This window comes from Chamaea fasciata, unplaced genomic scaffold (genome assembly GCF_029207755.1).
Source record: "Chamaea fasciata isolate MVZ Bird 193981 ecotype frontalis unplaced genomic scaffold, bChaFas1.0.hap1 SCAF_2, whole genome shotgun sequence".
Lineage (NCBI taxonomy): Eukaryota > Metazoa > Chordata > Aves > Passeriformes > Sylviidae > Chamaea > Chamaea fasciata.
This window is the reverse complement of record NW_027094087.1, coordinates 47,691,087-47,715,835: the sequence shown is the minus strand read 5'-3', so window position 1 is coordinate 47,715,835 and position 24,749 is coordinate 47,691,087. Positions and strand designations below refer to the sequence as shown.

Below are 24,749 nucleotides of genomic sequence, written 5' to 3'. Positions count from 1 at the left end.
TTGGTTTTCACAGAAGAAACCTAAAAGTTCAGTATGTGCAAAGCTATCAGCTTCTGCCTACTAGACCACATAAATACTAGTGATTTTTACAGTTTTCTTCTCTTCCATATAAAGCTTTAAACTTTAAATGCAAATCAGAAAAAAACTCAAACCAAAACCAAACACTTTCCTTGAGACAGAAACTCTAGTGTTCCTTATTATTCATGTATTTTTGCATGATTTCAGGTAGCAGAATCACTGTCTTCATGTATCTACCAGCACTTCTTCACAAATGAGGCCGTTTTGGAATTAGGGTTGTTATTTAGAAGGATCTTTGCCTTCCATGAAGCACCATGCCTTGCAAAACCATTGCTGTCAGTGTGTCAGACCACAGATCCTTCCAAAACTCCATGGATAGATTTTGAGAGAGCGTGATAATTAAGCAGGTGTCAAAACCAGCTATTTACACTCGAATATTTGTGACCAATGTATACCTCTCTTCACTCAAGTCGGTGTTACTACAGCAAGTGTGCTGACATTTGACTTTCGGGGCAGATCAGTGGTTTTGGATTTTTCACGGCAGCGGCTCCTCCCAGCGTTGTTTTCACCAATTAAGTAGTGTGAACAGCGAAACTACTCTTAAGGGGTATTTCTCCTGTTCGCTAGTCCTGTACCGCAGCCTCCTGAGGTGCAAGTGACAATAAAAAAGCAGAGAGAGGAGCAGCAGCGAAGGACAGGTGAGGTGTGGCTCAGCGCGCCCCTGCACCAGTCTGCCCGGGACGGCGCCGGGACATCTGCACCACCGCTCAGAACTTGGGGGGCGCTGCCTGACCGCTGCGGACTGCTCTTTGTCACCCAGGAGGTTATGGAGAAGGCCAGTATCTTCCGACTGTTGTTCATACAGGTGATGAAGCCACTTCTGGAAAAATAAAGAAAAAAAGCCCCAAAAAACCACGAAACAGCAAAACAAAACAAACGTCCCCCACCCTCGGGGAGGGGGCACAGCCGCGCATGCCGCCGCGGCAGCGGAGGGGAGCCCCGGCTGGAACGGGCCAAGAGGAGCGGAGACACGCGGGCTCGGCTCGGCTCCCCGCTGAGCTCCGGCTTCCGCGCCTGGGCAGCGCGGCCGCAGAGGCGGGGGGCGACGACGGCCTGCTCCTCCCTGCGGGGCGGCCGCCGCGGTCCCCCCGGGGCAGCGGGGGCGGCGGCGGGGGCGGCGGGGTCCGGTCCCCTCGCAGGCAGCAGCGCAGCGCCGGGCAGCCACCGCCACTCTCCGAGCCCCGCCGCCGCGCGGCTCCCTGCGCTCACTTTTATATTTGCGCGCCCTTTCCCTGCTCGGTGACGTGTCCCGCGGCGCGCCCAACCCGCGGCGCGCTCTGGTCAGGACAATGGGAGCGCCTGGGCCAATCGGCGCGGCGCTCGGCTTGGCGGCGGCCAATGGGCGCGGGGCTGTGCAGAGAGTAATGTTACCAGCGCCGCGAGTGTGAGGAGGCTGCGTATCGATCCCGCGCTCAGCCATTGCGGTGCACCGGGCTGCACAGCGACCCAGCCAGCGCTGGGGCCGGGCGGGCGGCCGCGGGAGCGTCTCTGGGGCTCGGGGCCGAGCGAGGGCTGCGTGCCGACTCTGTCTGACACGGGTGAGTACGCGCCGGGGGCCGCTGGGCCGGCCGGGCGCGCTCGCCCGCTCGCCCGCCCGCTCGCAGCCGGGCGGTGAGCCGGTGGTGGCCGTCGTGCCGCCGCCGCCGCTGCATGACCGCGGAGCGCGGGGCAACGCCGGCTCGGACGCCCGTACACAAAGGCGAGCGGGGCTGTGCCCGGGAGACCCTTTCCCGGGCGGCGAGCCCCCCGGCCGGGGCGGGGCGGGGGCGGCGGGCGACTTCGGGAGAGCGGGGCGGCGGGAGGCAAAGGAGCCGAACCGGGGAGAGAGAGGTGGGCGAAGGGAGCCGGGCGAGCGGCCGGGGGTCGCCCGCCGCGGGGGGCGAGGGCCGCGCCGTGCCCCGCCGTAAGCCGCTTACACGGTACCTCGCCGCAGCCGTCGCCGCGGTGGCGGGGCAGGCGGCGGGACGGCGGGGGCTCCGGGCGGGCCGCGCTGCGCCGCCGGGGCGGTGGGGAGCACGGGGAAGCGGGGCGCGGGCCGGGGCGCTGCTGGCCCCGCGGCCGCCCGGCTGTAACATGGCTGACGGCAGCCGCGAGCGAGAAAACAAGGCGAGCGGCGCGGAGCAGCAGAGGAGGCGCTCGGGCGGGCGGGGGCGCAGTTCGGGGGAACTTTTTTCTCCAGCAGCCGCCGCTCGCCCGGGCGCGGGGCCGGCGGCTCCGGGGCCGCACAGCTCGGCGAGGCGAGGGAGCGAGCGGGGGGCTCCCCGCCGGGGCTTCTACCGCGCCGGCGGGGCTTGGGCAGGCGCTGAAAGCGCGCTAGTCTCCCCCATCTTCTTCCCCCCCGCTCCCACCCACCTCCCCCCGTCTCCCGCCCGCCCTCCCCCGGCTGCAATGGCTGAGCGTGTGCGCCAGGGTAGCGGCGCGCTCACACAAAGGGAAGGGAAGGGAGGAAGGAGCCATGTTCTCTGCGCGGCGGCGGCAGCGGGCGACGCCACAGCGGCCATTCCGTGCCGCCCGGGCTGCGCTGCCACCGCCGCCCCCGCGGGCGGGGGTCGCCGCCCGGCACCGCCGCGGCCCCTCTCGGCGGGGGTCCCGCCGCCCCGGCTCGCCGCCCCGCCCGGCCGCGGGGGGTGTGGTGGCGGCGGGGGGGTGGGGAGCGGCCGGCTCTGCTCCTCGGCGCACAAAATGGAAGGAGGCTCGGCGGCGGTGACCTCCTCCGCCAGGAGCCTGCGCCATGGCGGCCGCTCCCGCCGACACCGCCGCTGCGGCGGCGCGGCCGGCAGGGAGGGAGGGAGCGCAGGCCGGGGCTGCCTTGCCTCATGGCGGCCGGAGCGGGCAGGGCTGGGCATGGGCACGGCCCCCCCCCGCCGCGGGGGGACGGGGGCGGCGGCGGCGGGAGAACGCTTTGTCCCGCCGGGGCCGGGGGTCGCCGCCTGCGGGCAGCCGCACCCCGGTGGGTGTCCGGCTCCTGGGCATGTGCTCGTCTCTGCCTGAACGCGGAATAAAACTTACACATGTTCTCCCTAATAACAGGACTAGTTTTTTGTTTGGTTGGTTTTTTTCTCCTTTTTTTTTCTCTTTTCTTCCTTCCCTCCCACCCCCAGCAGGTCTCTTGAGGGACTTGTGAAGTTTTCCTCTGCCCCCCTCACAGGGGAAGCGTCCAAAATGGCGGGAAGGAGGAGGCTTTTAAACGCCGGCCCCGGGGTCGCGGTGCCGAGCCCTGCCCGCGGCCGCCCCGTGTCCCAGAGCCGCCGGCCCCCGCGGGCACTGCCCCAGCCCGGCCGAGCCCCGCGCCCCGCTGCGCCGGGAGCGTCTCCATGGCCGGCAGGAGCGGCTTCTGCTTCTTCAGCCCTCTTGTTTACTTGATAGAAACTTCAAACCGGACGTGTTTAGTCACAGAGCAGAAATCTGTTTCTGTCTATCCGCCAAACCGATAGGAAATACAGCTTCTGTGGCAACACGGGCAGGCACGGCCTGCCTTTTTTTTTTTTTTTTTTTTCTCCCTTTCACGCTTTTTCCCCCCCCCCTTCTTTTAATTTGTGCTGAAAAACAGAGCTTGTCAGGGTGCGAGTGACTTTTTCCAGGGAGCTCTGAAGAAATACTCCGAATGTCTGACTTGGGTGTGAAAGTTCCAGGAACGTATTTTTCAGTCCCTGAAAGTGTCAGATAGTGCTCTTGCTGAGCACAGCTCTGCTGGCTGTACGTAAATGTTGTGCTTCTCTCTGTGTAGGTTATAATATATTTGAACAAGTGAGCTGTTTCATTCCTGTATTTCAAGGTATACCTGCAAAGAGTAGGCTTTTGCAGTACATATAAAGATGGGTCATAACATATGGCATAGAAAATAACTAAAAAGTCTATTTTGTAAATAAGCACCCAGAGCTTACAAGGAAGAGGTAGAAACATGGGCTGTAAAAAGAAAGCAGTAATCCAGAAGGCCACTGAGATGGGATGCTTGAGTACTCTTTCCCTCCTTTCAGTAGAGTTTATTCTTCCCAAGCATATGATTAGTACACCAGTAATAATCATGGTGTGCAGTCTCCACTGCAGTATTTGCCTTCAGATTGCTTGGAAGGATAGTTCTTGTTTGCAGGAGACCATAAATGCACGTTTTAAAGGCCCTTTAAGATTTCAGCTTGCTTGCATCCAGGTCACCTCAGACAGGGATGACAGAAATCTTCAGTGAATTTTCCAGAAGAGAATCTTTTTCCCATTGTGTGATATCAGAGTACTGCTCCAGCAGGTCTTGTTTGGCATGATCCTTGGTTGTGACTTATTGAAAGTAGAAATTTTTAAGGTGTCTCATTTGCTTCCTTACAGAAAATCAGCAAAAATGGGCAAAGGTGATCCTAAGAAGCCGAGAGGTAAAATGTCTTCATACGCCTTCTTTGTGCAAACCTGTCGGGAGGAGCACAAGAAGAAACATCCAGATGCATCAGTGAACTTCTCAGAGTTCTCAAAAAAATGCTCAGAACGATGGAAGGTAGGAATAGGTGCTAAAAAAACCCCACAAAACCTTCAGTGACTGCTTTTTGTGAAATAACATTCAAGATAGTGAATTATTTCTTGAGAAGCTCAGGTTTTGGGTAAGTATGAAGTGCAGTTGTAAGATGAGTGGTAACTATCCATTGTCCTTGTCTTGTCTTTAGCTCCCCCAGGTGAAATTTTGGAATGGATTTTGGTATGTTTTTGAACCTTTGAATACAGTTTTGATCCTTGCGTGTCCCTTCTGAGGTATTCTGTGGTTCTAATTGCCTTCCAGACTATGTCTTCTAAGGAGAAAGGGAAGTTTGAAGATATGGCAAAGGCTGATAAGCTTCGTTATGAAAAAGAAATGAAAAACTATGTACCACCTAAGGGGGAAACAAAAAAGAAGTTCAAGGATCCAAATGCACCGAAGAGGCCTCCGTAAGTAGATTCCTAGCTTTAGGTTGTCTTGTTTGGGACCATCACGGTGGTGTGTATCTATGAAATGGTAATCTTACCCAGGAGCTTCAGAAATGCAAGACTACATGATCTTCCTCACCAGTAGTGTGAAGATAGGTTGAAGTCTTAGTTATGAATGCTAAGCTTTTATTTTCAGGTAAGCTGTCCCTATATCGAAGTTGGAGTAATGACAGCCTTTAAAAGTAGATGCAAAAATAGACTATGTGTGATTCTGACTGATTTTTCTAATGTCTGTTAAGAGGATAATTCCAGTGTAGTATGGCAGTAAAGTACTGCAGGCCGTGCTCTCATCACCTTTTGGCTTGAGCAGAATTTTAGATTGGCAGTCAATTTAAAATTTGAGGCTTTTGCACAGAACAGGGGTGATCTTCCTCAAAACCAGCTTGGGAAATTCAAACTTTAGCCACACCATAATGACAACTGGCTTCAAATTCATCTCCTCCTAGACACCAGTACTTTATTATGTGTGTGTTTTAAAGTGAGCTAATGCTGAAAGGGGCAGGGAGGTTTCCTTACAAGCTGATGTTCTTACTTGGGCTGATGCTGTGGTCTGGAAATGCTGCTTTCCTAACAAATATTGCAGCCTCCCACCTCTAACAGTTTTGACGTAACATTTGCTGCCCCAGTATCATTCACTTACTCCAATGTCTAAAGCTTTTCCCTGTCTCTGGTATATAAAATCTGCCTGTCTGGGAATCCTGCCAAATATGGGACCAGATGTACAGCATTATTTGAGAGAAAAGGGTGCGTTGAGTTTGCAAAGTGGCTTGTTCAGTTCTTACTCCTTCCATTGTAACCAACATCTGTCTCACTTTTAGGTGCTTTTTCCAAAATGCTCTTAAGGAACAGTAGCAAAGATCCCAAAAGTTGCTGCTGTAGGGAAGTCTAAAATTTAAATAATCTTCTCTTATTTTTCCTCTGTAGTTCGGCTTTTTTCTTGTTTTGCTCTGAGTTTCGTCCAAAAATCAAAGGAGAACATCCCGGTCTGTCCATTGGAGATGTCGCAAAGAAACTGGGAGAGATGTGGAACAACACCGCTGCAGACGAGAAACAGCCTTACGAAAAGAAGGCTGCTAAGCTGAAGGAGAAGTATGAAAAGGTAACACTGACATTTAGGGAGATGGTTTGAGGAGGTCAGACCTCAGTATAGACAGTTTTTTTCCTTATTGTGTACCCTGATACCTGATGTTGCAAATTACAATATGTTAATGGCATCCTTCATTAGGTGTGTTGAAAAAAGTTGTATACTGGAGTAAATGGTTCATTGGAATAACACTAAATTGGAATCCTTTACCTTGAACTATTTGCATTTGTCTGTAATTTTGAGCTCTCACTGGTGCATTAATAAATGCCATGGGCTCTGTATCATTACTAATGCTGTAGATCACAGCAGAATTCGAGTTGAGTTGGTAGCAGTAAGTAATGCTTACCAGTAATGCTGGTAAGGGATGAACTGGTTCTCCCTAATTTTGGACATACTGGTGAGCATCCTTGAATGTTAGGATAAGTGATACACATAGATAATTTTTAAAATGTATTCCTGGAGATGCTAGTTTTAGGCATGTGTTTTTCCTGGACCTACTTAGTGTCCATGTCCTTTCTAGTAATGAATTTGGTTAATTATGCATAAGAAGCAGCTTGTCACACAGTTTTTTAAATTATTAAGGCTAAACCCTGCCATCATAATTGGAGTTGTAGAATTCTGTTGTGCACACAGGATTGTGCTACACGTGGTTTTATTACTAGAGGCAGATTCCCATCTCAATACGTGGAAGCCAGGGGAAGGGGAGGGATGCACGTTGCCATCCTCTGATGATGCATCACAAGGGGTCAGCAACCACCTATAGCTGGCATATACAGACAGCACCTGTGTCCATTGTGAGCTGTCACCTTCCTTTGGGTATTTCTCCTGCTGGCAAACAAATCCAGGTTCAAAATTTTTGCACTGTAGTGTGCAAGGTGGAACCTTGGAGCCCTGGATGTGCCTAAGAGGAGTTGCAGCTCTAGGAGCTTTCCCACATGGTGCTTTCTGAACAGCTTCCTGGTAATTTGTACACACAGCCAATGCAACTTGGATGTTTTCTAAATGATAGAATTATTAATCTTGTTTGCAGATATTATTTAAATTTTAAGTAGTAATGTCTGTATATCTTACACTTACATGTGAGGTTTTAAGGTTGTAGTAATCTTCGCTATTCCACTGCTTGGCCTTTGACTTAGTGGATATCATATCTTCTCAAAATTTCTGCTAAGCTTTAAGGGAGCCCAAGAGAGCAGTAAGATTAGTGGTGTAGTGTTTGTTAGGTGGGGAATATTTGAAGATTTGGACCACCTGTGTAAATGCGTTGATGTTTCTCTGTAGCTGGTGTGTGTAAGCTTCATAGATCAGTTCTCCTGCCTAATTGTTTTACTGTTTTGGCACAAAGTTAGGAAGTCTTAACTGCTTTTATGACTGTGCCTTCCAGGTACAGTTTTGACTTCCCTGTAACAGGAACTGAATTTTATGTGTTTCAAACAACTAGAATAAATTTATTGCATGCTGAAGGTGGCACTGTCTACCCTTTAATCAAGTTCTTATGCCTTTTATTTTGTAAACTTCTGTTAGGCAGAGTTCAGTCTAACTGCTCTCTGCTGAGGCATAATGTTGCAGCTGTTAGGCTGGGTCGTTCTGATGTTTTCTGGGTGCCTGATCCCAGCTTAGTGCCTCAAACAAGGGTTTTCCTGTGCGTTTCTTCGGGCATTGTAGAAGGTAGGGCTAGAAGGGGACCTTAAGAGGTCTCTCTACTTCATTTCCTTATGGGATAGTGGGCTCAGCTGTGCCTTTACCATCAGAGGCAGCAGCCTTCCCGGCCTGTTCCCAGAAGCCCAACAATGGGGATTCCTTAGCAGCCATAAGCAGTGTGTAGCAGCATGCCAGTGTAATTTCTGTGTTAGAGGGTTCCCCATTTCTTGGGCTCCAGTTCACCTCAGGGCTGAAGCCGCAGCTCCTGCTCCTGCCCCAGTGGATGTGCAGAAGGGGCAGGTACCTGGGTGACTGCTTCCACAAGTGCTCCGTGGAGGTTGCTCAGACCTCTTGCCTGGTTAAATCTTTGAGAGATTGTTCCTGCTTTTCTTCTCCAAGGATATTGCTGCATACCGGGCCAAAGGGAAGGTTGATGGAGGCAAGAAAGTAGTTGCCAAGGCTGAGAAGAGCAAGAAGAAGAAGGAAGAGGAGGAGGATGAGGACGAAGATGAAGAGGATGAAGATGATGAAGAGGAGGAAGAAGAGGAGGATGAAGATGATGATGATGATGAATAAGTCTCTTTTAGAGCAATTTCTTTCTTGTCTATAAAGCATTTAACCCCCCTGTACACAACTCACTCCTTTTAAAGAAAAAAAAATTGAAATGTAAGGCTGTGTAAGATTTGTTTTTAAACTGTACAGTGTCTCTTTTTTTGTATAGTTAACACACTACCGAATGTGTCTTTAGATAGCCCTGTCCTTAGTGGTATTTCAATGGCCACTAACCTTGCCTGGTACAGTGTGGGGGTTGTAAATTGGCATGGGAGTTATAAAGCAGGTTCTTGTTGGTGCACAGCACAAATTTAGTTATATTCGGGGATGTAGTTCATTTCTCATCTTCAGTTGTCTCTGATGCATCATAAAAATAATTGTTGTTCTGTTAACTGAATACCACTCTGTAATTGCAAAAAGGAAGAAAAAAAGTTGCAGCTGTTTTGTTGACATTCTGAATGCTTCTAAGTAAATACGAAAATTTTTTTTTATTAGTATTGTTGTCCTTTTAATAGGTGCCCTTGAGAATCATACTTTTTCTTTTCTCTTTTTTTTTTTTTTTTTTTTCTTTTTTTTTTCTTTTGAGGGGAACTCATCTTTTGCTTTATTGAATGCCCGTTTGGGATCACGGGAATATTACAGTTTTCATCTTTCATATAACCAGCTGATAAACAAAGCTTTGATCTGCATACCCTGCATTATCATGATAGGGTAAGAAAAGAAATATATAGGCATATGATGAAAATATTCTTCCATAACTGGAAACAACAAAAATTCAATCTCAGCAAATGGATACTTGTTCAGATTTTTGTGAAATGTAATATTCTATTGCGTTGCATGAGTTTACCAGTCTTGGAGCGTTGAGAAGTACAGAGTTCAATTTTACAGAAACTAAATACTTTGGGGGGTGGGGAGGGAGGGAATGTTAAATTTTGTCCTAGAAGGACCCATAGGAAGAGTGTATGTCCATCCGGTGTAGAGAAATTTACAGGTGTGACTCTGTTACCATGTAATGGAAGTTATATTTGTAAATCTCTGAACACCTGGGAGTGATGAGCGTACCTAAAATGTGTAAAGTTAAAAGCATGAAATGACCATATTATTTTTTGGTGACAGGTGTGGTGATGGCCACGGGCTTTATACCATGAGACTCCTGGTAGCAAAGGGCCCACAAGAAATGATTTTTCTTTCTAAGATTTCTATAAATGGTACCATTATTATTTGTTAAATCTATGTAAATTCATATTTGTATTCTTGAAATTCTAGTTTTAGCCCTTTAAACAAAGTTGTATATTGTCTCAAATTGAAAATGAGATAAGATGTATTTTTCCTGTTAGGTTTTATACCGCACTCTTGATGTTTGCCCATTTTTAAGTTAAATATAGTTGTATGGAAAAGTACATTTTATTAAATTTTGCATTAAAAAGTTAAATGTTTATGGTTATACCAACAATGTCTAATTTGGTCAAATACAGTTCTCTTCCAAAACCAAAGCTAAGGGGTTTTTTGCATATTTAGTAAAACTTCAAGTGCTGGCAGCTGTAACTATTTTCACATATACCTGCTTACCAGTTTGGGGGACAATTCGGCAATTTTGTGGTTACAAAATTATGGTTCTCTTAAGTGCCAGTGTTTAAAAACAAACAAAAAAAGCATTCTTGTAATTTTACACGCTTTTGTGATGGAGTATTGTTTTGTTATACAATTTTGACTTTCAGATTCTTATTTCAATTTGCATTTATGTATAACTTCAGGAGAAATATTGAACATCTGAAATCCTGGATGATACTAATAAACTAATAATTGCAGAGGTTTTAAATACTTAGTTAAATGGCTCACTTAATACCCTAAGGATTTGGGGGTTTTTGTGTGTGTTGGTGTTCTCAGATATGTACATCCCTGCTTTCTGTTTCAAGCAGAAGAATGATGCTGTTTGCAAGGTCTTGATATAAAAAGGGTAGGACAGACAGACTTTTTTGTCTCCTTAAACTGGATATTACACATTCAAATGCTCGTAACTGATGACAAATAAATTTTCTGTGCTGAAGGGTTTTTTTGTTTTCCCCAGGTCATCAGAGGAAAGTAGACACATTTCTTGTTCTTGGAACAAGCATAATTAATGAGATCCCCATAATCTTGTGCCTTTGTTCTCGATGCTTGATGTTGACAGAAGTAACCTAGAGGATTCAGCTGAACTTAAACGATGAGTAGCGAGCGCTTCCCCAGCAGCCAGGCACGGCCTTTGCCTTGCCTTTGACTTTAGCACATTGGTAACAAACAGCGTGCTCGAGGCTGAGGAGGGTAGGTAATATAATTATCAATGCTGCTTGCTGAGGAAAAGAGCCCCCTGTATCTCACTGCAGAGGCTGGTGTTGGGTGGGACATGCTCCAAAGCTTCCCCAGCTCTCCAGAGTGGCTGTGGTTTTCTCAGGAGCACTTGGTACATTCCTGTAATTCAGCTGAGCTGGCACATGGATAATCGGGACCGAAGCCTTCGCTTGTGACTGCCATAAAACAGTTTGAAACAGTGGAAGTGTTCTTTGGTGAAGAGGAACGCCATAGGTAGATTAATTCCCCTTTTTAAAGAAGAGCTGCTGAGGATTGGTGCTGGAAAGGACCTCGCTGTTCCACAGCTGTGCTCCCCTGCAAGCTCCGGTGGTTAATCCTCTTGGTCAAAACTGTCTGAGTCTCTTCACTGATAAGTCAGACTTGGCCACTCCAAGATTACTTGATCCGAGGTCAGTTGCTGCTGACAGTTCAGCTTGAATCTGCCTCCATTGATCTTTAAGAGTGGGTGCTTGCTGTAGAAGAGGGATCATGATCGGTGAAAATGCGACTGTTTTAGGTAGTGGTTCCCTACAGGGGAACTGACAGCATTGACATCGCTACCAGAAGGCATCTCCTAGGGCTTTAACCTTCACATAAATGCTTGTTGTAGAGGTAAAGAAAAGACTTGCTGTTCCAAAAAACAACAAAAAATTGATTGGTCTGGAAAGAGCTGGAATGTTAATACGTGGGCGTTATGATACCTTGAATGCTAAAGGATGCCAGACTGATTTTTACGGTTGTTTATCTCGAGTTGGTCCTGAGAGGAGCTGCAGTTGCAGCCACCTAGATATGCTAGATGTGCTCTGTAATTTTAAGCTGGTTTAACTAAGGGTACGGACAGTGTTCCTCCCTTCTGACGAGCTTTCAGCGGTCACACCAGCTCTAGCAAACAGCTGAGCTTGTTTAACAAAATGTTTCTGTCCAGGCAAAGGGGTCCCTGGAAACCTGAACTAAGGGGTGTGAAGTGGCTGATTTTTGCAGCTTAATTAGGGTGCTGCTGACACTGAGCCTCTTTACAGCTGCCTTTATCAGTGTAACCAGCCCATCCTGAAGGAGAAAAGGCTGAGTAACAGCTGGGTCTAGGTTTGCTAGAAAGTGGGAAGATGGATTTGAGTGATTCCTCCAGAAGAGGAGCTGGGTGGACTGCAGCCACAGCATTAGGTTCTCTGAATGGGGGACGAGCCCAGCTTGGGAAAAACCTCTCCTAATTCTTGCTAGCCTAAGGGTTAGACCTGCTAGTTAGAATAAACATTCCCATTCTGCCTTCCCAGCTATGCCTGACAGGAGATTAAAGGAATAAAGGCAATGTGCTGTGTTGAGTTATAATGAGTTATTCAATACAGAGTCTGTAACGGAGACATGGCAAAATACAAAGATAGTGTTTAATACAAGAGATGATTAGTTTTCACCATTTCCAGGCTGTGCCTGTGGCAGCTGACCAGCTGCAGGCTTTTAGGACTCAAATGTACCAATCATTTTATTAATAACAGTAAAATGCCAAAAATTTTCAAGCATTCCTCCATTATATTCTTTAGTTTACTAGTCTGTACTTGACGGCAGATTGCATCTTTTGGGCCTCTTTAGCAGAAAATAACTGACGTTTTTCTTTGGCAGGCTGCAGCAGACATTATTTTAGCACCTGAAATACATTCAGGGACGTTTTACAAACGTACTGAGTCCAATGGGGTGCCTAAATGTGGGTGTGTATCGATAACTTTTTCCCCAGACTTAGCTACTGGATTGCACTCTACATCTTTAAACCGCTTTGAGGTGGTCTTAATTTAGCCTAGTTTATCCACTTTAAATTAACGCCAGCCTTTATTCCAAAACAATGTACTTGCAGACAAGCTGTCAGACTCTATTCCAATGTTTGAGTAAGAAAAAACAGGAAAAGTAAATCTCTGAGTTTTTTATCATTTTGCTGAAGTTGTCTTGCGTTTTTATTTTGTGTATGTTTTGTGTGCCCTGGCTTTTCTTTTGACAGTACTTCAAGCTGAAAAACAAAGATGGATTTTTTTTTTTTCCCCAGTGAATTTATTATGAAGAATGAAGGTCAGATTCCTCTTACGGCTGCTTTGTGCTGTTGAAAAATACAGTGTGGCTTCTGCTTCGAGAGCACCTAATTTTGAAATCCATCTTGCTGAAGCAATTGCTATTAGAGGTGACCTGCAAGAGAGACGAGCCTTCCCTTTTGCCACTCTGTAATGGAATAAAAGACTTGAGCGATAAATTAGCTTGGTCTACCTGTTTGCCACATCAGAAGCTCAAGCCTTCCCTGCAGCAGGAGTGCTCGAGATCAAGCTAAGCAGCAAGAGGCAGAGCAGCACGGAGCAAGGAGGACAGACAGGGAAATGTGGGAGTTTTTTAAACTACACCTTTTAAAGTTTTGCTTCTATTGTTAAAAAGTGTTTGACTTAAATGATGGTCATTTGGCACAGAGGAAGTTTATCCACGTGCTTCCAGCAGCCTTTCACCTATTAAGGCAGCAAAAGCTCAATTCATGTATTTCTGACCTCCCAAAAGTTCCTCAGTAAAAACAGGAAGGACCAAGCACTACAGCTTGAATGCCTGGAAAGGACCCATCTCCCTGCACATCTTACAGCAGCAAGAGGTCACCGTGTAAATGGTTTTTCCAAGAAGCCATTCAAAAAAATCAGGCTTACGGAGGGGAAACCGAGGACGTGTGCTGCTGTGTTTGGCAGGGGCATTTGTTACCAAGGATAAAAATGGTTTTGAAGAAATGTCTGGGAAGACATCCCTGACCCCTCCTGCTCCTTTTCAAACTGAAATGTAAGAAAACAATGAAAATAATGCCTTTAAGGGAAAAAGTGTCCCTTGCCAAAATGCTGGGGTTGACCACACTCTTCCTCATCCCAGCCCAGGGGAAAAATGTGCATCCCCTAAACACTGGCCAGCAGCACTACAGACGGTGTGGGGGGCATTGATGGCATCTGGGGGGGGCTCAGTCCCATCAGCCCCCTCCTTGCTGCCAGTTCGCTCCTGGTGTCGGGGAGACACTGAGTGTGAAAACTGATGGGAAGAACATCAGGTCATGCCAGGGCTGGGTGCCTCATGCCTGGCTTTGAAACAGAGATGCAGAGGGAGCACAGCGCTGTGGGCTGCAAGTAGACATAGCAGGAACCAGCTCTCTAATACTGAGCCACGCAGTTAAAAACCAGGGTGATCTTTAAAACAACTCTCAAAATTTGTGCGGTGGTGATTCCTAGAAGAGAGAACTTTGTTGCAAGACGTGCGCTGGTAAATGATTGAATAACAGTGACTCATGTTTTATTATCAGACTTGACTCTAGCGGCGCTTACGCTCGCTTCAGATTTGTTGACACACATTTCTCCTGACGCCTGCCAATAAGGAAGATGCTGTGGAGCAGCACTGTAATGTAAAACCGGTCCTGGAAAATGCGGATGAGGGCGATCATAGCCTGAGCCCCTCGGCACCGGAGCAGCTTTTGGGAGCAGAGGGGGTGGTTTTGCAATACCAGCCACCGATGGAAAGTGCTGGTAGGTTTCTGCTCCGCAGGACTTATCCCTTGGAACCTGCCGGAGACTGATGTCTGGTCCCAGAGTCACACCCCGGAATGTGTAAGTAGCTTCCAGTGGGAGGCTGCCAGTGAACGAGACCCCCTCCTTTGCACCAGCCCTGCTGTATCTGAGTCTCCTTCCAACACTGTTTCCTTTGAGGTAGAAGAAGGAAGTGATCTATTTTTGGGGAGCATTCGCACCAGATGTTCGGTGACGGCAGCACTGTCTCTATCACTGCATGCTTCGCTGGCGCCCAGGAGCGCCCGGGCTCTGCCTCCGCCGCTGCTGACCCTGCCCCTTTCCTCTTGCCCTGCCTGACCTCCGCTGCTGGCAGCCCTGCTCCAGGAGGGAGTGAGTTCACTCCCCCAGCTGCTGGGGGCTGGATCTGCATCCCCCAAGGCAGCACAGGAGGGTTGTCCTGCTGCCCCACCACCCCCAGGCAATCAGTGCTCAGGGGCACCCCTAACACGGGCACTTGTCTTTCACAGACCCGCAGCACAGAGAGATAAACCACAATGTTGCTGCTGTCACGGGGTGCAACATTCCCAGGACGTGCTGCAGCCTGGGATCGATGTCCCTGGTCTGCTGGTCTCCACACTCGTCTTTGAGTCCCCTGTTCCTTCTGACGTGGGTTTTTCTTTTCATCTGAATCATTCAGTATGACTTTGGAGCACAATGGAGCTGTGATTTTTTTCGAAGCCGCCAGCCTGCAGGAAACAGAAGGTCTCTGAATAAAAGGGAGGCTCTTGTTACAACTTCCCTCTTATTTACTGTTCCCAGTTGCAGAGAAGTAAAAAGACAATGAATGAAATGGAGGATTAATCACGCGTAGCACTGAAATATAAACAAGGAGACAGCGCGTCCCAGAGTGCAGCTCCGAGCAGTGGCTCGTGCCTGCAGCGTGCAGCAATCTCTCATCACTGAGACCTCCTGGACTTCATGAAAAAGGCCAAAAGGCAGAGGAGGCTCCACAGGTGGTTTTTCAAAGGTAAACTTGCAAACTGAGTAATTTCCGTGGACTTTTCTCTGTTCAGTGCTCTTAAAACTTAAGTTCGAGTTGATATCCCCTGTGCTTAGTCACTGGTCCCTGACTTTTGCAGAGGAAACTCCCTATTTTCCTATTTTTCTGCATTAATTAAAAAAAAAATAAATGTTCAGGACAACTCCTTTGTCCCACAGAAGACTTTTAAAAACACTTCAGAGAGGACCTACTGTGCTGCACAGTGTGTAGCTCTGCTCCAAAAAGGGGGGTGTGGTCATTAACCTTGCTCCCTTTTTTTACTTGCTTTTGAGTTGGTATCCAAACACCAAAGGATTACTAATCATGTTCCTTATTTATTTTTTTAATCAGAGATTTACCTGTATTTGATATCCAGCCATAGATTTTTGAGCATTCACACCAGCCTTTGCAAAGGTGTTGAGCTCCTGAAGTTAACTGGTAATAAATTAACCTTGGGAGGTCGTTTGTGTGAGGCAGATTATGTGCATGCAGCTTTGTGAGGGTTTTTAGTGAAGCAAAACATAGGAAAGGAAAGTGGAAACAGGGATGCATAACACAATTCAATTTGCCTGCAATGCCTGTAATGAATAGTTGTTTTGTGTATCTGAATATCTGTGTGTGTCAGGTAAGTACTGCTGAGTTTTTGGCATTGGGACGATGCATTTAATGTCAAGGTTGAGGCAAAGTGGAGTGCATAGTTGCAAAACTGAAAGGGAAGCTGCTCCCCATCCTTATTCTAAAGCTCCAACAAACTTCTTAACTGTTCATTTTACAGTTGTCTTTAGAAAACATACATGAAAAACCTCAGGAAAGTTTATTTGGGCCACCTGCAATAATAAAATTGAAGTGACCCAAGTCTGAAAATAACACCGTACACAAGTGAGTATAAAAAGCCAGAGCATGGGATATATTTAGGCTAAAAACCAAAACCAACCTATGTGTGTTAACACAAGACTTGGAGGATTGTGTGAATACAAGTCTAGGTGACCAAAGAGGTGGTGCTGCTTAACTAATCCTTGCTGTAACCTTCTGCCCAGACTTTGCCTGGGCCTGGGAGCCTGGGGCAGGCTCTGGGCAGGCAGGAGCCCTGCCAAAGCCTCCTCCTGGCCTTGTCTCCCTGCGCTCCCAGGGGCTTTCCAGCTTGCACTTCGTTTCACTTTCTCTTTCTGCTGTGCAGGGCTGTGCTGGAAGGCCTGCAACATCCTCTATCAATTATTTACACTATTTGCATGGAAATAATAACAAAATAGATATTCTTTTTAATATTAGGATCAAATTTTTTTTTAATGCTGCGGAAGCCATGCTGGTGCTGCATTAAAATTGTTGGTGATACTCTTTTAAATGCCCTTTCTAAAAACTTTTTCGGAGGGGAATTGCATTAACCTCTCAGCTGCAGCTTCCCTGTTTACACACAGCAAAAGGCACTCACTGCCAGCCTGAACCTGCCTTGTCAGGAGCAGAAGGGTGACCCCTGTGGGTCCCACCACCCTGATCCCCTGGCACGTGCAGCCCCCAGGTGACTTGATTTCCCAGCAGTTCCCTGGAGGGGAAGAGGAGGTGGGGAAGAACTGCCTGGGGTCTTTGGTCATGGTATGAGTGCTTCCCAGACAGGTGCTTCTTTGCTTGCCTTTGGTTGTACCTATTCTAGGATAATTAATAATAGAGACCTCCTGAGCAACCCAAATTTAGACTGGCTTTGAAATCCAAATAAAAAATTCTGGGAAGAGTTGGTGGTTTTGTCCTTCTACCTACTACAGCAGAGGTTGGATCTCAAGTCAGGATGGGGGTTTGCCACTGTGCCCTGCTCAGTCCCTGCTCCCCTGGTTGCAACCTCCAGGTTTGGCAGCTCTACCACTCCTCTGGGAAGCCTGTCCCAATGCTTGACAAAATGCTAATAAACATTTTGCTGCATTTTTTTTTTCTTTCCCCATAACTTTCAAATTTCAGCACACTACTAGCAGAAACTTGTTGAATCTTCATGATAAGAAGATTCCCAACATTTATAGGGCTTTGCTCACTTTTGGTCTTGGTTTTGACTAGTCCAGCAAGTCACTAGGAATTTTAGAAAATTGTCATTTTACAACAGATTTAAAGAAATAAATTATATATTGTCATGAGGTCTGAGGGTCTGTCCCTGCCAGGGTTCTAGCAGGCTTTAGTCTCTCTGCCAAGGCTTCTGAGTGCAGGACCCATGGCCAGGAGCCTTAAACCTCCACCCTCAAAATTAAAGGGGAATTTCTAAAAGGGAAGGTGTGTACTCCACGTCTCACCCAGCCAGGGTGAGGAGGAGCACAGGGAGAGGGGTGCAGGTCCTGCCCCCTGGCCCAGAGTGCTGTGCCTCACTCCTTTTTTCCCCCCGGGGTGCTGCAAGTAATAGGACCTGCACGAGGTGGTGACAAGTCCCCAGCATTCCGGGTATTTGATCCAAGGAAATCACCAGTGAGCCAGGAAATGTCAAGATTACGTCACATGCATAATCTTTTAAAGCCCTGAAAAGGAGCTTGTCAAAATCTGTGTCTCTTCAGTGTGATCCCAGTTCCTTTCGTTTTTGCTTTGCTCTTCCACTTCATGGGAACAGGCAGGCAAATCCTTCTCCCAGAAATCATTTTACTTTTCCCTCCTTTTGAATTACAGCACTTTTGTTTGCCACAGCCTTGCCACTCACTGGGGCTGGAGGAGCATGTCCCCACTTCGCTGGGCCCCCAAAGAGAAGATTCTGGGATGCCCAGGGCCTGTGGGGATATAGCTGCAGCCCAGCTTGTCTGCACTGGAAAAGAAGGGAGAGGATGTGGGAATGGAGCTGTCACCCCTTCCCCTTGTGTTTGCTCGTGTTCTGGGTGGGCACCCTGGGCAGCCCAACAGCGCTGCAGGGAGGTGCCAAAACTTCATAGAGCAAAACTGCACCTCGTTATTCCACTGATTCTGCAAAACTATTAAGGAGCATCCAGCAGAGTATGTGACCCACAGATGTTTAATTTCTTTTACATTTTCTGTTTTGCTATGTGCTGGATGTGCTTTTATAAAACAAAGATTAATTGGAACCTGGAATTTTATGACTTTAAGGTTTGCTTGAGTCCAGATTGTGAGTTTCTTCTTGTGGAAGAGAAGGATAAGGTTTAAAAGAGCCCATCTGCCTGTAGCACTTATGAAACCCTAGGCCAAGGATGACACCTTTTCCCTTAACTTCTACTATAATGTCAAACAAAGATTTACTGTCAGATATTATGCCTTCCATATGCAATGCCCTGCTGTTGTCATAGATCACAGCAATCGTGTTGGGCTTCTCTTTTTCAAGTTTTTATCTGTGTTTTTATCTTCCTTTATAAGGAAGTCAGGACTTGGTGTAGGGTCCAAGGAGGAGCAGCAGCCAGGCAGGAAAAACCCAAACCATGCATCATTAATGACAGTGTGCCTTCACTTGTGCTCTTGATTTTTCTTGTAAAAGCACAGTGATGCCCTTGCTGCCTGCAAGGCTGAGGAAAGCAGTGTGTTTTTAAAACACAGTGCCAGTGTCAGACAACTCCAAGTGCTCTGGTAGGAAACAACCAGCATCCAAGGAAGCAGAGCCTGAGCCCAGCTCTCTGGTTACCACGACATAAGTAAACAAACAAGTTTATCACAAGTAATGAGGGCATTGTGCCAGTTTCAGTTAAAATAATGAAATAAATAAAAAAGAAATCAACTCCAAACCAACAAATCATTACAGCATGAGGAAAGTCCTGAATGAAATGATTGTTCGTGCCAACACCAGAAATATATCTTGTCATAAACTCGGGCCTCCACATCTGCTTCAGCACCAGTGGATTCTTTATAAACAGCCTCTTTAATTTTATCTAACAGCCTGTTAGCAGACATGCAGTCCAAAAATACATCTCCTTTTCTTCCTCGCACTATCCTGAGCTTGGCAGGGCACCAAACATGAGGTTCAGCTCGTAGTTCAAAAAAGCCCTTCTTTAAGCATTGACTGAGCTTGATTTAATAAAAACCCTGTCCAGCTTCCTCCGGGCAGCCCTAATGGGATGCAGAGCCCAGTGCTTCTCAGGGGCTGCTCCAGACCTGTTGTGTGTTGGCCAGTGAGATTTTTTTGTGCTGAAACAATATTGCTCTGTGGTGGAGTTGGGGAACCGGCTGGTGTTCTCCAGAATGTCTCCCCCGAGGGGTACACAGCTTCACTTTCAGCTATGGCACCCTCTGGAAATGGAAGGGAGCAGGCAGCACCATAAAAACAAAGCAGAGCCACAGCACAGGCTGTCCTGGTGCCCCTGGTCGCTCCTGGTCGCCCCGGAGATGCTCCAGTGCTGCTGGTACCCAGGCCCACTCCCACTGGCCCTGCCTTCCCCAGGGGAAGGAGAGAAAAGCATCCAAGCCCCTAAAGTGATATCTAACCCCCGAGTTCTCCTGGGCGGACATCTATCCATCGTGTCCCCAGTGTGACGCTGCCAAGCACTTGTAGGTGCTCCTGAAGGAAAGCCAGCATTCACTGAAATAGAGGGGGTGTTGCACTGGGGCTGGTTCCCAGAGGGTAGCCCCGACACCAGAGGCAGGACACTTCACACTTCCTGACACTGGTGTTCCCAAGCACAACACTGATTTTCTGGCTCCTGATTGCCTGGGAAAGCTGGAAGGGACATTGGCTGACATTTAATGCCAGGACAGGAGTGGCTGACATCACGTTAGAAGATGAAACACATTCCTGCTGTGAGGACTGCACCAAATTACAGGCCCAGATTTCCCAAGAAATTAGTGCGAGAAACACCACACAGCATCACATTCACTGCAACACAAAGTTTGCTGTGCTAAAGAAATATTAATGGCCTGGCATGTCATGTTTTCCAGGGGAAAAGGATGTTTAGTAGTTTCTCCTCATGGCTCAGTTGTTTATTTAAATTACTTGGAAACTAAACCAGCAGCAAACATAACCACTGCTGTTGCAAGGTGTGGTTAACAATAAGTAGATTTTATTTAACATTACATCAAAGGATGAAATGCAGTTAAATAAAGGAAAGGGAAGTTTCTTGAGTGGCCAGAGAGCCAGATCTCAATGCCAAGACATGGAGGGGGATCAACAGAAATCCTGCAGAGTCCATCCTGTCACTTGGTCGTGCTGACAGAGGCAAATGAGCAGCACAGGTGTTAATGAAAGGGAACTACTGCACTTGGCAAAGGATGCTGCAGGCCTGTAGTGATGGGGGAACTCTGTTGGCTCATGTGGGGGATCCTGGTGGCACCCTGGGCTTTTTCATCACCTTTTTCATCACCTCCTGGGAGGGATTTTCTGACTGGTCCTCGTGGTTGTGCCAGGGAGGCTTGAGCGCGCTGCTGGGCTGCCAGTTCACAGTAGCACTTGACCCAATTATAGGGAGCGAACAGGGGTTTGCTGGGGGGCTTGTGGTCCCTCCAGTCAGGTGCCAAATTTCACTTTACAAAGAGCACAAGCATTCATCCAATGGTACGTTACTGATCTGAATACGGCTGATGCCTTTCAGCTGAATTTCAGGTGAATGTTTAAGAGAAACAAATCAAAGGGAGACAAATGAACAGGAGAAGCAGGTTTAGCTGCCCAGCTGTGAGCTGCAATGCCCTAATCCTTCCCCTTATGTGCTACAACAGGGTGTTATTCAGTCCTAAATTATTGAAAATCTTGATATTTTGTAAATCACATATCAGAAGGTATTTTATTTATACAAGCATCTACTCATTAGCAGTATCAAAATGCTGGCTATACTGCACACGCTCCACAGGAGTTCCTGTCAGAACTAAATTTCACATCTCATTAGCACGGGCTCAGATAACCCCAGCTGAGGGGTACACATAGGTTCTTCTGGCATCTCTGTTTTTGTCCAGTCCTGTGATGGGTGGGGTCAAGTGGAAAAGCCACTTGTGAGTGAAGAGGCCTAGAGGGATATGGTGGGCTGGGGAGCTGGACATGAGCAATCACAGGCACCTCTACTAAGGTGGTGGCTCTGCCATCTTTGGAGACTTCCCAAAGCTGTCTCGATGAAGCTCTGGAAAACCCAATCCCTCTCTAAAGTCCTTTCAGCCTTGCTTGCTCCCCCTGGAGCTTCCAGGCAGTGACAGTCTGGCTCCGAGCATTCTGTGCAGGTTGCCCCCAAAAGCTCCTGAAACCTTTCTCCCAGTGCAGGCTGGAGGAACTGATGCTGCAGTACAAAGGAGAGTAAGTAGGAGGCTTGAAAAGGTCACACCAAAGCTGCAATTTCCAAATGAGTGCAAAGGAACTGGATGCCTTAACATTCTCCAACTTATCACTCAGCCTTGGCTGTTAACAGAGGGTGTTGTAAAACTGCATTTTCTTTACCTGTTCAAGGAGAATTAGAGGGAGAGACCTCTTAATGTTAAGCAGGAGAAAACATTTTGGCTGTGAAGGCTGTTTTTCCACACAGGAAGGTTGCTGGCAGAAAATTACAGTTTGTGGACAAACTGAGGCAGAGTGTCTGCAACAGCGAAAAAGTGGAGGAAGGGAACCGCAGCCCCAGATGAAAATGAGACAGTAAATAGAGAAATAGCCAGTCTGGGGCGTCCATACATTTCCTGGACTCACTTCCCTCCTTTTCCAGCATTTTGCTGAGCACTATAGCAATATTCAAGCCATTATTACATTAAGAAGTCTTTTGGCTTTTCTGCCTGCAAAAATAGTCATCACTTGTAAATTGAAGGCATCACTCTCTTATCTGGTCTGCAGCCAGAAGGGCTGGAAGCAATAGAAGAAGTGTGAACTTTCTCCTTCATCTCAGAGAACATTAACTTCAAAGCCAAGCCATAAACTTTCAGATGTAATGACTATTTGTCCAAAAGAGAAACACATCAGCTTGATCAATGAGTGAAAGGTATAAAACACAGAGGTTACATTTGCTGAACACTTGGGGAAAATGTGTGGTTATGCCTGAGTGGGTGTAGGGGGGAGTTATTACTGAGTTATTTGGGCAGGCAGGCCCAAGGGGCAGTGTCAGGATTGTTGTGGGTGGTTGTAGGTCCAGCACTGAGTGATTTCTGTCCCAGAGGAGGCTGGGCTGCCATGTCAGAGCGTGCTCCAGCACGCCCTTGGGTGCAGACCTTCATCACCGAGCGGGGACCTTGTGGCTGTGCTGGCAGCCACACTACACTGCTTTTCCAATAAACCATGGGAGAAAACATCTCTCCTTTCAGCTGCTCAAACAAAGCATTCAGGACCACCAGCACTTCCTCCTGTGTCCTTGCTCCAGCTGTGAGAACGCTGACTGGAGAAAAACTCCCTGTGGTGCGCTGCCTTGTCCCTGAGCATTGCTGAGCTCCAGGGCACAGGGTCCAGCAGTGCTAACACAGCCAGGCAGGTGCACTCACAGATTTCAGACACTTGGTAAGATTCCCCACATCCTTCTTCCTATTTTTTAAAACATGCTTTCCATTTCTCTGATGAAACTTCCATGGAAATAGAGAGTAACAATGTCTTTTTGTTTCCATGGCTTGCATATGAGGAATTTAGAGGGACAGAAATTTATATTATGTGACTTTTTTGCCATGGATAACCATTGCCCTTCCTGATAACATTCCTTCTCCTTTCACCCATCAGGGCTTCCAGGACGAGTCTGGACCCCATCCTCTCCCTGGGCAGTGGGTGTGTGATCCTTGTACATGGCACACGGTGCTCAGAGAGGGCGCTTTGTATCGTTAATCAACTCTTTGGTGAAAGTGTTTTTAGAAGGAGTAATTGGGAGGACTTGCTGCTGAGCACTGGCTTCTGCTTGCTGGGGTTCCAGGGCTGGGGAATGAGGTCCAGACCTGTGTGATTCCTGCTTGAGGACAGAGAGGAGGAAGTACCAGAATATGAAGAGAGATTTTGAAAGGTCTGTAACATCTTCTGCCAACATCTTTTTTGGATCAGCCCTGAGTGAACAAGTGAGAGCCCGGAAGAGCCGTGTCATCCTTGAGGACAGCTGGGTTTGCTGGGGGGCAACTCCATTTGGGATGGAAGGCAGAGGGTTGCTGCCACTTCTAGGGGGAAAAAGAGATGTTGGGGGGGTTGCTGGCTCCACAGGCTTCAACAGCATCCTGCTTTCCCCTTGTGCTGTGCTTGCCTGTCCCCGAACTCCTCTGTGAGGTGCCAAAATGCCTCTATGGGGAAGCAAAGAGCAAGCCTGAGCCCTTCTTGCTCATCACATATTTTTGTGTCCCCAAATCCCTGTTGGAGTGAATGGAACTGGTGGGGTGTGCTCAGGTTCCTCACCATACAGGTGGTGTGGGGAGGAGATGGTGGCTCAGCTCTTGAAGTTTCTACCTGTCCCTAGATGTGCCCTGGCCTCCAGAAGGTGAGTTATCTTCTCCAGGCTGTCCCCTCTACCCTCCTGAATTCCAAACTGAGCTCCTCCCAGAATCGTGGGGAACAAGCCGTGGGGATGGCCATGAAATGCTGGAGCTGGGGGTGCTGGTGGGGGTTGAGATGATATTCTGGAAATATAAAGAACAACTGCATGCTGAATCCATCTGGTCACCCACACAGGTCACACACCTCGTGGCATATCTCCTGCCCCACCTTGGTCCCAGTGGAGACACCAGGGACAAGGGCAGGTAATAGTGGGTAGAGATGGGGCAAGAGGAGCAACAGAAGGGCAATAAAGTAATTTATTTTAAGGAGCAGCTGGCTTTACCCAGGTAAAACCAGTGCAATGCCAGCAGGCTCCACATTCAGCAGATCCCCAAAGGTATTGGTGAAGCAGTGCTCAGCCTCCCATGCAACACCTCTGCTTGAGGGAGGCAGCTGGATGCTGGGCTCCTTTCCCACTGTGGAGCTGTACCTGTGCTTTGTAGGTGTGTTGTGTGTTTAGGTCTGGCCTTGGCAAAGGGATCTCCTGTAGCAATCCCTTTTATGTGCCTGGAGTCCCATTTTCTACCTCCACTGGATCATGTCCCGGGCTTCAAAGCACACGAGGAGCAGTGACCTGTTTTATTGCATGGCCATAAAGCAGTGGCCCTTCTCTGCTCCTGTATGAATAGTCAAAAGTTGTTATATTGTTATATTTTTACGTGGAGGCCTGCCAGAGGCTCTCCTTGAGTACGAGACTCGAGATTTACTCTGAGAAAAAGGAAGCAGAAAACAAGAATCCTGACAGTTTTCTACCTGGCTGTGCAGCTGTGCTGAGAGGGGTGCCCTGCAGATCAAAGGGAACCCGCTCCTGTTCTCCCCAGGTGCTGTAATGCTTCCCCTATTAGAGCAGATATTGGTTATCAGGCAGCAGTGCTATGAACTGCACAAATGTGCACTTTGCTCTCCAGAGGTTATGGCAGCCAGAAGGATGCCAGATCAAATTTAGAAAAGCACATACGGATGTACTGCCTTCCTCAGCCTTGCACCATTCCTTAAAATCCTCCGTTGCTCTGGAGGAAGGCAGAAAGCACGGCTGTGGACAATCACAGCTGCAGAAGCATAATTGCAATTGCTGTCTCAGAGCTGCTTAGTGCTTCTGATAATCCTAGAGACCTGCAGCGAGTCACCATAGGATGAAGGGAGAGCATTTTAGGGCAGGGAAAAGCACAGGAACAACTCTGCAGAAGAACTCGGAAAAAAACACCTCTAGTTTACATTTCACTGAAG

The 24,749-nt window shown here is 47.8% G+C and overlaps 1 protein-coding gene across 1 annotated transcript; it reads left to right on the top strand.

Annotated features, from left to right (window-relative positions):
* Nucleotides 1–1,453: 1,453 nt before the first annotated feature.
* HMGB1 (high mobility group box 1) lies at nucleotides 1,454–8,790 on the top strand. Its single transcript, XM_066175960.1, has 5 exons — nucleotides 1,454–1,616; nucleotides 4,396–4,558; nucleotides 4,838–4,983; nucleotides 5,947–6,121; nucleotides 8,144–8,790. The coding sequence occupies exons 2-5, from the start codon at nucleotides 4,409–4,411 to the stop codon at nucleotides 8,318–8,320; spliced, it is 648 nt and encodes a 215-aa protein (XP_066032057.1). The 5' UTR covers nucleotides 1,454–1,616; nucleotides 4,396–4,408; the 3' UTR covers nucleotides 8,321–8,790.
* Nucleotides 8,791–24,749: the final 15,959 nt, after the last annotated feature.